Raw genomic sequence first — 15,757 nt, 5'->3', positions numbered from 1 at the left:
AGCACTCGGGAGACAAAGGCAGGCGGATCTCTGTGAGTTCGAGGCCAGCCTGGTCTACAGAGCTAGTTCCAGGACAGGTTCCAAAAGCTACAGAGAAACCCTGTCTCAAAAACAACAAAAAAAGGACCGAATTTGATTCTAAAGGCCTACAAACAAGGTAGTGTGGGGGGAACGGGGAGTTGTCAGGAACGAGGGGATAGCGATGCAAGAAAGCAACTGGAAGCTTTTTCTGAGTGACATGCCTGATTTACAGTTCAGCTGAAGGGAAAGAATGGTCTTGGTGGCCAAAACTGTAACAGCATTCTCTCCTAGCTATCTAGTCAAAACATGCTCAAGTACTCCTGGTGTGTCTCTGAAAAGGATGAGGGAACTTCTGTCCAGTGTGTGGGTGTGCACGTGCGCCTGTGGAGGCCAGAGACCAACTTCCTGTGCCATTCCTTATGTGCCATCCACCCTGCTTTTTCAGGCAAGATCTCTCACAGGGATTACATTAGGCTAGATAAGAAGCCCAAGGATGGCCTCTCTGCCAGTGTTTATATACAGGCTCTAGGAATCAAACTCAGGGCCTCACTCCTGCACAGCAAGCACTGTAACAAGCCATCTTCCCAGGCCAGAATTTTCACCGTTTGTATTTTAATTTTTAATCATATCTAATACTTATCTAAACAGTGACACTGAACGTAAGAAACGCGGCTTTATTTGGTTTAGAAATTTCAGTAAATGGAAACAAACTTGAAAAGAAACCTACCTGGAATTCCAAGACCCAACCATGGCCAGTTATCTGTATATGCAACTGTCTGAGGGAATTGCTTGGTTTAAAGCTGGAGCCAGGGAATGGGATGTAGCTTGACTAGTCTTTATGACTACCTGACACAGCTGAAGTCATCGGCGAGGTGATGTCCCCATAAGATTAGGGTGTCTGCACATCTGTAGGCATTTTCCTAATTGGTGATTAATAAGGAAGGACCCAACCTACTGTGGGTAGTGCCATCCCTGGGACAGTGGTTTTGGCTTCTACAAGAAAGCAGGCAGAGCAAACCATGAGAAGCAAGCCAGTAGGTGGATCCTGTCTGCATTTCCTGTCCTGATTTCCTGTTTCCTTGGACAATGAAGAGTGCTATGGAATCATAAGAGAATAAACAAACAAAAATAGACTATTACTTTTCCAAGTTTTTTTTAGTGTGTTCTTTTTAAAAGTTATTTATATATATTTTTAGATATGGGTACTGTCTGCATCTATGCCTGCATGCCAGAAGAGGGCATCAGATCCCATTATAGATGATTGTGATGTGGTTGGTGGGAATTGAACTCAGAGTCTCTGGAAGAGCAGTCAGTGCCCTTAACCACTGAGCTATCTCTCCAGCCCCTCCCCATAAATTTGATGGCCAACACTACAAAGAAAAATAACCTGTACTTTCTGGCTTTGGTTTTTCGAGACAAGGTTTCTCTGTGTAGCTTTGGCTATCCTTGAACTTGCTCTGTAGACCAGGCTAGTCTTGAACTCACAGACACCTGACTGCCTCTACCTCCCAAGTGTTGGGATTAAAGGCGTGCACCACCACTGCCTGGCCCGGCATTTTCATTTAGCAATAGCTTGAAAGCAGTTTTCTCTCACAACAGAGGGAAGATTGCTTGCTAACTTCCTACTACACTATCCAATCTCTCCTTCCTTGGTAACTAGACCCCAATTTTATATTGTGCTGTACTGCATACAAAATTCCTATTTTCAGAGCTGGAGAGCAGATAAGAGCACTGACTGCTCTTCAAGAGGACCTGGGTTCAATTCCCAGAACCCACATGGCAGCTGACAACCATCTGTAACTCCGTTCCTGGGGATTCGCACCAATGCACATAAAGTTAAATAAATTATAAGAAAAATCCTGTTTTCCAGTGTGCTTTGCAGCTAGGTGTGGCCAAAATCTAAATGATCCGTGAAGGCAGACATCATGTGACACTTCCAGGAAGCCTTAGCATACATTTCCCTGTTCTTCCTGTGACTGACAGTGCAGAGGCAACTGTGGCACTGGAGCAGCATCTGGGGACAGGAGCACACAGAACATGTCCCTAGGGCATGGTACTACAAATGCAGAAGAAAAGCGTGTATAGCCCTCTTTGCTGCTGGATTCGGTTCCAGTTCCTAGTGCATGCAGAGGACTGCAAGTTGCTACCCTTACTGTGAGTTTATCCCCAAATAAATAAACCTTTGTTATACTCCATGCTGGGCTATTATGGAACTCTTTGGTACAACGTCAGGCCAGCCTGGTCTATATGGTGAATTCCAGGCCAGCCCAGGCTACACAGTGAGATCCTGTCTCAAAAACAAAACGGCAGCTACAAGCCATCCTAAATCTATTGAAATGATCACACGTTTTGTGCTATTAATACACACCCCAACTAGAAAGACCAGAAGAAATGCATTTCAATAGTCATGACTGAGAAAAAGCCTTCCAGTTTGAGGCAGAATCTCACAAGACTGGCCCTCACCAGCCATTTCAGTAGAGTTCAGGGTTCCTCTTCATACAGATCCAGCCAAGCAGAACTTGCTGAAGCGTGCATGCCAAAGAACCCAGCACACAGTAGGTACTCTCAAAGTATTGGTGGACTGTTAGTTTGAGTTACCAACCCTCTGCTCCAGCACCTCAGCTTGTCAAAATGCTGTTCTTCGTCATGTCCTCACGTGTCAACAGAAGGCCTATCACTTCGAAATATACCCATATGGACTCAACACCAGGCAAATTTGTACACAGTATTTATTTGATGATGCTTTGTATGGAGTCATCACATGGCTCTCCACCTGCATCACAGTTCCCCACCTTGGATGGTGAGGGTCAAGGGACTGGCCAGCTAGCTGTGATTTACAACAAGGAACACAGGGTCACAATGAAAGAGCTTTGAGATGTTTATGAACAGAAAGAGTGAGGATGACATCGTGGGTCCTGAGTAAGGGCCCAGACAGGCTGCCCAGCCCACAGAACCCAAAGCCCAAGCAAGGCCTCAGAGGGTCCATCTAAGGGAGAATCTAAGGCACTGTAGTGAAGGACATGATTGGCCTACCGAGTGTGGTCTCCTGGTCTCATGGCAGCCCCTTGCCTGGAACCAGTGCAATAAGCATTCCATTTAGGTTTTACTGAACATCTGCAAGCAGCATTCCCTAATGAAAATGAAGACAAGGCCATTCTTGGAAGAGTGTGCCCCAGAAGACACACTCTGTCACAAGACCAACCAGGTCCCTTTCTAAGGTCCCTGAGAATAGCAGCCTGGGAGCAACTAAGACTTTCAAAGGCTGACAAGGCACAAAGTGGATGAATGAAAAGATAACAATACATGGAAAAAACTTTGGCTTATAAAACTCCAACCCGAGGCAGGGACAACAGTGTCAACCAACATGCAGAAGCAGGTATGAGTGCAGCAGAGATGATCTCAGAAGTCGTCAGCATCCCCCACACTGCCCAAATCCCAAGCCCAGCTCTCCCTCCACCCCCGGCACCCCAATAACACACGCACACGTGCACACACATGATCTACAGAGATTGGCAATCAAGGCCTGACATCAGGAAAGAATGCTTGGCACTCTGCACTACTTCACAATGAGTCCTGACCAGACGGTTAAAAGGAATGCTGGCCTAAGCGTGACTGAAGCGTCTCGGTGGAGAAGTTAGGCCGCGCTCAAGACAGCCAGGTCTGGAAAGTCTTTCACTTCTCCGACTTCGCTGAACGGCTGCCCACCCTGGTTGAAAGTCAGCTTATACCGCAACCGGATGGGTTCCTGGGACAGAAGAGAGGCTAAGACGTTAGAGATTCAAGCCCACAGTAAAAGCCTCCACCCAACCTAGGAGAGTCTCCAAGGCACAGCTTACAGCTTTTCTATTTTATTTTTTTTTTTTTTTTGAGACAGGGTCTCACTGTGTAGCCTTGACTGGCCTGGAACTTGCTGTGTAGATCAGGCTTGCCTCTGCCTCTGGAGTGCTGGGGTTACAGGTGTACACTACCACATGCTTAGTTTATTTACATAACTCCCCCAAATAAAGTCTTCAAGTAACGGATGGCCTGGCTACCCTGGCTTAGTCTCTTTGGAGCTACAAACTCACAGGGAGCCAGGCATGTATCCTAGAAGCCCTGCCAACTTCTGCAGGCCCAAGGGGAAATTCAGAGACCCACAGGAAGACAGGGTGCTTCCTTCAGAGGAGTCTAGGTATGAGTTCACATGTTTACCCCTTGGTTCGCAGCTGTAACAGCCCATTACAGATCTTCAAACAAACCCCAAAGCAAAGGAGGCCCCAGTAAGGGCTGGTTCCACCCCTAAACCCAACCTGGAACCACTGATGCTCGACAGAAAGGCCTCAATGTACTATTCAGGGCCCTGTTTCCCTGGAACATACTTTGTGAGGGTTGTCAAGCAGCAGCATCTGAGATATCACGGCCGGAGGCATCAAGGGACTGAACGCAGGGAGCCTGGAACTGGATGCCGGCTGCAGCTTCACTCGCATTGACTACAGGTGGAAGAGTCAACATGTTAATCCAGAAGCCACAGCTTCAGGAAGGGCACTCAGGCCAACAGCAACTTGATCTCAAAAGGAACACCTCAAGATACCCTTGTGGTCCCACACAGACATTTCTTATGAGGGGAGGGGAAAGAGGATCCAAAAGTACCTTTCCTTCTGCCCACAGGAATGTGTTTGAAGGTGTGTGGTCAACAGTTGGCATCCCAGACAAAGCATAAAACACTATAGAAATTCTTGGGCTGGGTTCTCAATCTGCCTCTTACCAGCTCTATGTCCTTGGTACAACACTTAGTTCTGAGCCTTGCCTTGCCAGTGTATAAAGAGTGACAGGCCCTCTCATGGCCGTTACAGGCTACCATACGGATGAGAGCACACACATAATCTATTTCTATCTTGTTTGCTTTGTTGCCTAAAGAGGGCCAGGCAACCCTGGATGCTAGTGGCCATGTTCATGCTTTATAAAGTCCAGAACAAGCCAAAGAGTAAATAGGACCAACTCTCTTCATCTGAGTGAGGTATGGTGGCTGCAGAGTCAGGAAGAAGCTGAGTTTAAGGCCAACTTGGCTAAAAGCAAATTCTAGGCTAGCTTGACCTATACAGTGTGACCCTGTATCAGAAAACAAAACATATCAGGTCACGGTGGTACACACCTTTAATTACAACAGTTGGGAGACAGAGGCAGGAAGATCTTTGTGAATCGGGTCGGCCTGGTCTACATAATGAGACCAGCTACACAGGTAGCTTAAAAAACAAAACAAACAAACAAAAAACCCACAAACAAGATTTTGTTGTTTTGTTTGTTGTTTTTCAAGACAGGATTTCTCTGTTGTATTCCTGGTTGCTTTATAGACCAAGCTGGCCTTGAACTCAGAGATCCACTTGCCTCTGCCTCCAGAGTGATAGGATTCTTGGTGTATGCCACCACCACCTGGTAGTATTCTTAAGGAATTAACCTAAAAATTTACCTGGATAGATCCTTATCTGAAGTCAATAGCTGGGTACAGGAATACCCAGCTACATAGGCCATTAAAATCCCCATTTTATATGAAGAGCATGTCCCTTATACCTAACTAACAATGTCTCAGCAAGTGTCCAGAAATGAGTCACTAGTGAAAAAGTCGAAGCTGGCCAGCAGCAGATGACTCACCTTTGGGACAGCCACCTGAAACATGATGTCCCAGACAGGCTGGGTGGCAGTGCTCATCATGGTCAGCAGCAGCACCCGCACATCTGGATGGCCAGGGGCTCCAGTCTGGGAGAAGTGCAGCAGGATTCTGAAGCCGTTGCGGTCATACACGATGATGGGCGGCAAGCGGCCTGGTAGACAGGGATCCACCAGGGGTCAGCACTCATGCTTGACACCTGCTGCCTCCCATCTCTTCACCTCACCATCTGCACCATCACCATCTGTATCCCAAATCCTCACGGACTCCCCTAATCAAAATGGTCTCTCACACCTGCCCTCCCTCATCACCACACCCAACTTCAAAAAGGAATCTTTCCTTTTTCCATTAAACTCGATCACAACTAAAATCATGCATGTACAAACACTATAGATAAGTATGGAGTGTCACAAAGAATGAAATTCAAAACAAACCAAAACACTCAGTAAATACAGTCAGTTGTGGTGGACACCACCTGTAATCCCAGCACTCAGGAAACAAAGGCAGGTAGATCTCTGTGAGTTCTAGGACAACCAGAGCTACACAGTGAGACCCTGCATTAGCACCCCTCCCCCCCACACACACACACCAGGCTAGGTGTGGTGGCACACACAATTAATCCCAGCACTGTGGGGATTCTCTAAGAAGGCAGGCAGAGACAGGTGAGTTCTTCAAGTTCAAAGACAACTAGCTCTACATAGTAATTCCAGACTTCCAGAACTACATAGTGAGACTCTGTCTCAAAACAAAACAGGAAAAAGGGCTACAGATGAATCTCTGTAGGTTCCTGGCCAGCATGCAGGAGGTGTTAGGTTGAATCCCAAAAACCCTGAAAACTGGGTACAGTGGCCTACACCTGTAATCCCATAGGAAGATTCGAAGGTTAAGACCATTTTTGGTTATGTAGTTAGTTCTCTGCCAAAATGAAATACATCAGACTATCAATCACAAAATAAAAAGGGATGGAGAGAAGAAGAGAGGGGGGATACAATTCAATAGTAGAGTGCGCTTACTTAGGAAGTACAGATCTTGGGTTTGATACCCAGTACCACACACACACAGAGACTTAATAGAATGCCTGCCTCTGGCCAGCAGGCAATGCTGAACGTTACCTTTCTGCTTTAATTTTTCTATGCTTCTCTACACTAAGTATGTTACTCTTGTTTTACACCCATTTTTAAACTTTGTGTTGTAATTATTTTAGATTTATGAAGTTACAAAGGCAAACCAAATGATTCATTACCCACCCTCCCCAAATGCTAATACCTTACCCAATTATCACAACTAAGAAGTTAACACTCAACATGCAGTACTGTTCCAATGAAAACTTAATAAAACAAAAGCAAAAAGAGTGCCTGCTATTGCCAAGTCCAGTTAAAGAACTCCACCTGGCTGCCGGGGGGCCCCTGCACAGCAAGCTCCCCACACCTTGCTACCACACAGGACTCTGGGCTGTAGAAGAGCAGAGCCCCGGTGCTCGGGTCTGGTTTCTGCTGTCCACACCACCATGCAGGCCACAGTGTGCAGCCTTAGCAAGCAGAGCCTCTGGCTTCCTTTCCCCTGTAACAGGCAAGACCCACTGTTCTGACTGAGTATCCACAGAGAAGTAGCGTCCTTAGCCAAATTCTTCCTTTCTTTCCATTCCCACCTTTCCTGGCACTTTGGTCACACTAAACCCTTCCCTCCTGAGCTCCAGATGAACAAACATCATGTCCTAACAGACTTCAACCTCATCATTAAACTCCACCTGCCAATCCCTTCACAGCTGACATCCCAGACAGAGAAGACTAAGAAAAATGTCCGCTCCAAAGGTTGAAAAGCTCTCCTCACCTCTCCCCCAGCTTCAGACTCAACTTCCGAGTTTAAGGACCATGCCTATCAGTGTGGAGTGGTTTGTCATTGCTGTTAGGGATCTAACAAAGCAGCAGCAGCACAAACTACTTACTGGGTTTCACAGACTCCAAAGGGACAAACACATGAGCCAGAGGTGTATTCTGGGAGGCCGGGGAAGAAGCCAACGGTCCAGCCTCCCAGGACCAACCCGGAGAGGCCTTGGTACCTGGTGGTACTTCCTTGGGGATGCTCTTTTGTGGAACATAATTCCTGCAAAGAAAGAAAAATAATCAAGGACTAATAAAAACTAGAAGAAGAGTCTCAGTTTGTGGTCTTTCTTGGAACCAGGTATTGTCTTAGGGTAAACTACTGAGACTCAGACCTCTGTTGAACTTGTCATGGCTGACTCATTACAGGTTATGGGAGGTTCTGGAAACACTCCCGCAGGTCCTAAGAAGGAGTATCTACGGCTGGAGAGAGAAGCTCGGAAAGCTTCCCAACAACACAGTCTCTCCACATGACAATGGTCTTCAAGAACTCTGGTCATCGTTTAGGACTCACCACTACCTGACCACACCTGACTCTGGAAATCTCTGAGGCTCTTTAAGGTCATCTCCACTCTAGCATGCTATGCAGATGCCTCTGCCCTCAGTTCCTGTCTTCTGATCTGGGAGTTCTGGCCCTCTTACTAGATGACAAATAAAAGCAGGAACTGTGTCAAAAAAAAAAAAAAAAAAAAAAAAAAACTAGAAGAAAACTTCAGGAATCTGTCATTTCTTATCTTCTTCTGTTTATTTCCCCCTGAATAACAAGAAAACATGTATGCACTGGGTGTGTTGGTAGTACATACCCTTAATCCCAGCACTCAGGAGGTAGAGGCAGGTAGATCTACAGAGTTCGAGGCCAGCCTGGTCTATCTACAGAGCAAATTCCAGGCCAGGCTCCAAAAGCTACAGAGAAACCCTGTCTCGGAAAACAAAACAAACAAAAGAAAAAATTTTTAAGAGGCTGGAAAGATGGCTCAGTGGTCCAAAGTGCTGCTCTTACAGAGGACGTGAGTTTCCCAGCAGCTCATAGTCATCTATATAATTCCAGCAGGGGATCTGATGCCCTCTTTTGGAACCAGAATACAAACACAGACTGAGCATGATAGCACACACCTTTAACTACAGCACTCGGGAAGCAGGAGTAGGGAGCTAGGTAAATTCAGGGTTAAACAGTGAGATCCAGGGGATGGGGAGGGCAGTGCTGGAGGGTTGAGTCAGTAATTAGGAGCAACTACTAAGGGCCTAGATTTGGTTTCTAGTAACTACATCAAGGAGAACCTGACCACTTTAACTCTAGCTTCAGAAGGTCTAACTCCCTCCAAGGTACTCAAATGCACGTGGCATACATATACACAGAAACACATATAAATAAAAATGAACCTTAAAAGAGAGGGGGGAAAAAGTCATGCTGGAACACAGTTTCATAAAAATAAGCTACAATAAGGGCTGGAGAGATGGCTCAGAGGTTAAGAGCACTGGCTGCTCTTCCAAAGATCCTGAGTTCAGTTCCCAGCAACCACATGGTGGCTCAAAGTCTTCTGTAATGAGATCTGGTGCCCTCTTCTGGCCTGCAGGCCCACACACTGTATACATAATAAATAAATAAATCTTTTTTAAAAAAAAGCTACAATAATGCATTATTACATATACAACAAAAACAAAGGCATGTATGATGTTATGTGCCTGTTATCATAGCACAGGATGATTTTCAGGCTAGTATACTATAGTGAGACTTATCTGGAAGCGGGGGAGCTAACAAAGAAAGAATTGGAATCAGGAGCCAAAATAAATCCTCTATGAAAAGAAGAAAAAAGAATTTGCTGCCGTTTTTAAGGAATGGTATTTAGGACCTACTGTTATTTCTCTAGTTTCATTTAATTTCAAACATAGCAGTCAGGAAAGAAACAGGCATCAAAATTATCAGTCAGACAGTCACAGGGCATAGGGAACCTGGCGGGAAGTGCTGTGGTCATCCTAACCAATCTAGACCTAAAACTGTCTCTCAAAACAAAAACAGGCCAGCAAGATGGCAGCAAAACCTGGAGAGCTAGGTTCAATCCCTGGAACCCACATAAAGGCAAGAAGGAACCACCTCACAAAATTATCCTGACTTCGCAGGCTCATCACAGCGTGTGTCCCTACACACCCACCACACACACATCTGTGCAAATTAAAATTAAACATAAATGTCTGTCATCAATTTCTTTCTTTCAGACTTTAACTTCTTTCTGGAGCTGTCCAAGTTAGCATGGGGTAAGACAGCAAAGGGGAAGCAGCACCCTGCACTTGCAGTACACAGAGCACGCCCTTCAGCAGGAGGGGACTGCGGGAACTGCAGGCAGAAGCCACTGGCCCTGAACACTCACAGTGGTCCTGGAGATGGCTGTGGCGAGGAGAGATCCATCAAATTCCTCTCCGCAGAAAGGCTCTCGACGGCACCCCCCAGGAGCGTGATAGCAGCAGGCTGCTTCTTGTCTTTACAGCAACTTGGAATGACAACCTGTCAACCCAAGAATGGCTAAAATAAATCTCTATGGGGACAAGAGGAGAAAGAAACAGCTGAACAGAAGACTCCTGCACAGACCTTCAGGAAAGCAGAAGCCAGTACAAGGAAAGAGTTAGGGTGGGAGAGGGAAAGATGCCCTGCCGGGGAGGTGAGAGGTAAAGCAAACCGTACAGAGCTCTTGAGCCAACCCCACAAGATGATCTGAGAAGCCCAAAGCATGGCGCAGTAGTGACCGCTCTCCCGCAGGCAGCACTGTGGCCAGGGTGACCCTTCCCAGAACTCCCCACAAGGGGAACAGCTTTCCTACCTTGGTCCTAGTGGGAATATCACTGAGCCCTATGAGAAAGAAGTAGAGATACATCACTGTAACAATACCTGATGGGTGATGAGGCCGGATTGCACGCCCACCCTTTCCAGGGTATCTAGAAAGCCTAAACAAGGGACCTGCCCAGAGCCAATCCACCCACCCAAAGAGACTTTTCCATGCTACCTGGTATGCCAGAGCCCCCCCCCCCCCGCCCCCAGAGCAGACCCATGCTGCTTGAAGGAAACAAACCCACCCATCCCTCCACTCAGTGCCATTCTGTGCCTGTATAACGTCCTCTCTTACCTAAGGCTGCCAGGTCCTGATGAAGCAGAGATGGTGCCTCTAGGTCAATGAGGGGGCAGTTCTTCCCACAGGGTTCTTGATTCGGAAAGACTAAAACAGACGGGGTGAAAAGACTCAAACAAGGCCGGGTGGTAGCGGCACACACCTTTAATCCCCGCACTGGGGAGGCAGAGACAGGTAGATCTCTGTGAGTCTGAGGAAAGCCAGGGCTACACAGGGAACCTCTGTCTCAAAAAAAAAAAAAAAAAAAAAAACCATAAGAAAACAAACATGAAAACAATGTCTCCATTTAAAGCCTACCAGTGTCCTCTTGGAAAACATGCCTCTTACCCACCAGTTTCTGCTTCAGCTGGGTGCTGGGAAGCAGCCTGCCATAGGCATTTGCATGTTAGGAGGCCAAAGGACTCAGCCCTCCAGGCATCGGGGTCTTTCTTTTCCCTTGGCCCCTCTCATCACCCAGGGCAGCAGCTTAGACACCTTTGGCAGGTTTCTGATCAAATTCATCTACAGTACACAAAGATACTGAGGCCCAGCTCCAAGCCATCCTGACTTAGAAGGTATGGGTCAGAGACTGAAGAGCATTAAAAAACAAACCTTGGGGGGGGGGGGGGGGTGGCAGTGCTAGGATGCAATCTTGGGCCTTGTGAGTGCTAGGCAAACCCCTACTACTGAACCGCTAACTATTTCCTTGGTCTCAGGCTCCAGGAGCACTGGAAAGGGATTAAAACCTGGCACAACACAGCATTCTCTACAGAGGAGGGGACAGAAGCAGCTCTTGCACTCTTGTGACTTGCACACTGCCCTAAGGCAGGAGGATCCCAGCACGCACCTCTGGGGACAGAAACTTCTCCCACAGCAGCTTTCCCAGCATTGACTCGTCCCTCCACCACCTGTTTGTACAGCAGAACCCCCTGAGTGAGAAGGTCGTTTGCTTGAAGAATCTCCGCTGAGGAAAGAGCGCATTGAGAACGCCTCAGTATAGCAGCCAACCATCTATCTCTGTCTTTTCTTGGATACTCTGCCGGTCGTATGCCACTGTCCACACACTGGCAGCAGTTAACACTCGAAACACTGTTCTTTCCACCAGGAACTGTTTTTTTTTTTTTTTTTTTTTTTAAGTTGAGGCAGGTTGATGGGGCTGTCGCGATTTAAAAAGTTCCTTGCTACCTGACTCAGTTACTGAAAGTTTTCCCTATGTGGAGAATGGGTACACGAATCAGCTTTGTAGCCTGGACACTTTACCAGTCTGCAAATAAAGATTGGGCATTTCCACTGAAAATCTGGCATCCTAACTGAAGCCTACTTAATAACAAATAACCACACCTGGCTGAAATAAATTCTCAGTCTCTCTATTACATCTGAATTCGGCAAAGCTCCTGAATTATAGATCAACTGCAATCTCAGGAACAGAAAAGCATCAGCTCAGGAGGACATGACCCGCAAAGCATATTCTAAGAAGCTTACAAGTCAAGGACCTGTGTTTCACAGAAGGAGGAAGAGGAGGAGGAGGAGGGGAAGGAGGAAGAGGAGAAGGAGGAGTAGAAGATATAAGAGGAGGAGGAGGAGAAGGGAGAGGAGGAGAAGAAAGAGAAAGAGGAGGAAAAGGAGGAGGAGGAGGAGAAAGAAGAAGAAAGGCAGGACACCGCTTCCTAGTCATCTAGGGGAAGGGCTATACAGTGTCTCTAGTAGATTTCTACTCTTTTCTGGGTTTCTGATCTACACATTTCTTATTCAAGCCCAGAGTCCTCTGAAGTCAGACCTGAGCCACCAGCCCACACCAAACTCAAAGCTCTCTGTCTTGCTCTGGCCTCACAGCAGCCCGGCCCGAAGAACCACACCTATTTTGCTACACCAGAAAGAACAGAGCCGTTACCCAGGGCGTCGTCATCATCGGTGGTGTCACTTGCTAGCCGGAACAGGGTCGGCCGCAGCTTCTCACATCTTTCATACACAACCTAGAGAAACAGAGCCTCGTTCACACCCTCACACCCAGGGCCCCCCAAGTCCTCCTGTGTCTCCCTCGGCTGCCTCAGACTGAAAGCCTCTTACTTAGGCGTGTCAGACTCGTGACTACAGTTCTGAGGTAACAAGACAGCATCAGAAGACATTAGAGGGCTTGGACTGTAGCTCAGTAGAGCAGTTGCCTCTCACGCCTGATTCCAGGTTCAATCCCCCACGAGAGAGAGAGAGAGAGAGAGAGAGAGAGAGAGAGAGAGAGAGAGAGAGAGAGAGAGAGAGAGAGAACATTTGAGTTAGTGCCTGTATCAGCATTAGGGAGGTGGAAGAAGAGGATCAGGAGGGCAAGGCCAACCCAAGCTACCAAAAGAATGACTCTAGATATCAAATGTCTCTCCTGGGACTTTGCTTCCCTGGTTGGAGAAGGAGCTCAGGGAGTCAAGGTGCCACTGCCAAGCTTGCTAGTCCTGTTCGTCCCTAGAACGTCCTGTGTGGCGGAAGGAGAACCAACTCACATCGAATAGTCCTTAGACCTCCACTAGTGCATCATGGCATGTGACTTCCCAAGCCGTAATAAATAAACGAGGGGGTGGGGAGGGAAGGAAAAGAAAATATAAGGGGCCCCACATATATAACTTTATTCAAATAAAGGAAAATTGAAAAAAATAATCTTGCTCAAGAGAGACCCCACTGTTCCCAGGCACACACTGGCAGGCAGCTCCTTCTCAGGCCTTCTTGGCTGAGCTGCAACAGCTCTAGCAACGGAAGAACCTCCCTGCTTTGTCACCAACACGCTGTAGAGAATTTCCCGTCCCAACAGTTCTGATGGAGCAATCCCTTTACAACACTTGCCTAATATTCTCCACAGGGTCCCCCCAAAGCCATTTTCTTCTCATTAGAGAAAGGAGTGAGCTCTGGACAGCCCAGCAGCTTCACATCCTCGCCCTCAGTTCCCTCTCTCCACAGGCCCCACCCTGGTCTCCTCTCTGCCTGCTACCTGTGTCTCTGACCTAGGCTTGGGCTTAAGAGCTAGCTGGTAGCTCGTGGTGTCATCTACAGGACAAGAGACACACTGGACTTCAAGGACACTAGAAAGCAAGCAAATAAACCAAACAACAACAAAACCCACAAATGTTTATCCCTCACAACTGGAAGATAGTCCAGGCAATAAAGTGTCTCACAAGACCTGAGATTGGGGGGCTGGAGAGATGGCACAGTGGTTAAGTGCACTGCCTGCCCTTCTGAAGGTCCTGAGTTCAGTTCCCAGCAACCACATGGTGGCTCAAAACCATCTGTAATGAGATATGGTGCCCTCTTCTGGCTTGCAGGCATACATGCAGACAGAATACCGAGAATACTGTATACATAATAAATAGATTGAAAAGAAAAAAAAAGACCTGAGATTGGTCCCCAGAACCCATGTAAAAAAGGCAGGTGTGGTGGCCCTTGTCTATATCTCAGTCTAGGGGAGATGGAGGCAGGAGGACCTCTAGAGCACTGGCTAGTCAACCTGGATACCTGCTCAGCTCCAGGTCACCCTGTCTCAAAAATCAAGGCAGATGGCAACTGAGGAATGACACCGAAGGCTGACCCCTGATCCCCACAAACGTGTACATGTGTATGTGCACACACAAAAACACATTCACAAGCACACAAATCCCGTCCCTCAATAGAAGTTTGTCAAGCCAGGGGAAGGACAGCCTAGATTGAAGGGAATAGTCTGAGAAAGAACTTGGGTCTGGACATATTCAAAAAAATCATTAAGGCAGGGTTTCTCCACCTATGGGTCACGACCTTTTGGGGGGGGGGTCGAATGACCTTTTCTCAGGGGTCTTCTAAGACCATCGTGAATATCAGATGTTTACAATCCATAACAGTAGCAAAATTATAGTTATGAAATAGCAGTGAATATAATGTTATGGTTGGAGGTCACCATAGCATGAAGAACTGTATTAAAGGGTCACAGCAATAGAAAGGCTGAGAACTACTGTTCTAAGCCCAAGTGTGGCGGCTAGCACCTTAATACCAGCACTCAGGAGGTAGGGGAGGTGAGCATAAGTCCAGCCTGGTTTACACACTAAGTTCCAGGCCAGCTGGTCTATCTCAAAAACAAAACAAATATAAAAGCATCTTTGTAATTTAAGACAAGTCAGTTAGGGAACGGGCAAAGATTTGAGCAGACACTCTACAAAAGCAACACATGTGGAGAGCACATGAAAGAATGTGAAACACAGAAACAAAGTCTCAAGGAGATGGAGAGCTGCCACCAAAGAAGACGGGTGACAGCGAATGCTGGCACCATGTACAGACCTAGAATCCTTGTGAGTTGCTGAGGAGGCTGTGCAGCTACTTTAAACCCATGTCCGGCAGCTCACAAACTGTAACTGCAGCGCCAAGGAACCCACCACCCTCTCTGGGCCTCCATGGGCACCCACACACATGACAGGCACCCACAATAAATCCTTTTAAAAAAAAAAAATCTCTGAATTTGTACTGGGCACTGTTGGCACACACCTTTAATCTCAGCACTTGGGAGGAAGGCAGGTGAATCTCTGTGAGTTAGAGACCAGACTGGACTAAAAAGTGAGTTCCAGGACAGGCTCCAAAATTAAATAGAGAAAGCCTATTCCAAAAATTAGATACACAGGCAGGCAGGCAGGCAGATAGACAGACAGACAGACAGGCAGATACTAAAACTTGCTTAATACAAACAAAGGATTTTCAGTAGGGGAGATGGGTGGTCTAAAATCAGATACTGGTAATAATTACCATTATGATGTGTCAATTATCTCAAGGGTGTTATCAAATAGAAATACTGCTTTGAGAGGAAATAAGATAAGAAGGAACTGGAGAGGAAACAAGATAAGGAGGAACTGGAGTTATCTACTGCTGTAAGAACTGTAATATAGTGCAAACACTTAGGAATATACTCTGACAGCTTTGTAAAAAGTTAACTAACTGATCATTTACTTGGCAATCCCACACCTAGACATCTCGGGAAAAATGTAGGTTCATGTAGGATTATGTACACTGTTTACATAGCAGGTTAATTTGTAATCATTATGGTCTGCAAACACCCAAATAGTCATCAAGCAACGGCACACATACATACTGTGGTGCATGACGCTAAAGACTACCTG

The 15,757-nt window shown here is 46.8% G+C and overlaps 1 protein-coding gene across 1 annotated transcript in view; it reads right to left on the bottom strand.

The window, feature by feature from the left end:
* Positions 1–2,732: 2,732 nt before the first annotated feature.
* The window catches only part of Gga2 (golgi associated, gamma adaptin ear containing, ARF binding protein 2), a 37,168-nt gene continuing 24,143 nt past the window's right edge, over positions 2,733–15,757 (bottom strand). Inside the window, exons 9-17 of the mRNA XM_050143343.1 lie at positions 12,535–12,616; positions 11,491–11,607; positions 10,662–10,751; positions 10,359–10,387; positions 9,912–10,045; positions 7,611–7,768; positions 5,650–5,819; positions 4,380–4,490; positions 2,733–3,766 (exon numbers count right to left, since the gene is read on the bottom strand). Coding sequence (XP_049999300.1) covers positions 3,656–3,766; positions 4,380–4,490; positions 5,650–5,819; positions 7,611–7,768; positions 9,912–10,045; positions 10,359–10,387; positions 10,662–10,751; positions 11,491–11,607; positions 12,535–12,616 — 1,002 coding nt within the window. The 3' untranslated portion in view covers positions 2,733–3,655. The remainder of the gene's footprint in view (positions 3,767–4,379; positions 4,491–5,649; positions 5,820–7,610; positions 7,769–9,911; positions 10,046–10,358; positions 10,388–10,661; positions 10,752–11,490; positions 11,608–12,534; positions 12,617–15,757) is intronic.

This window comes from Alexandromys fortis, unplaced genomic scaffold (assembly GCF_014885135.2).
Source record: "Alexandromys fortis isolate MF-2015 unplaced genomic scaffold, M_Fortis_MF-2015_v1.1 scaffold_45, whole genome shotgun sequence".
NCBI classification, from domain to species: Eukaryota; Metazoa; Chordata; class Mammalia; order Rodentia; family Cricetidae; genus Alexandromys; species Alexandromys fortis.
The sequence above is the reverse complement of the archived record's forward strand: the minus strand, read 5'-3'. Positions and strand labels throughout refer to the sequence as shown.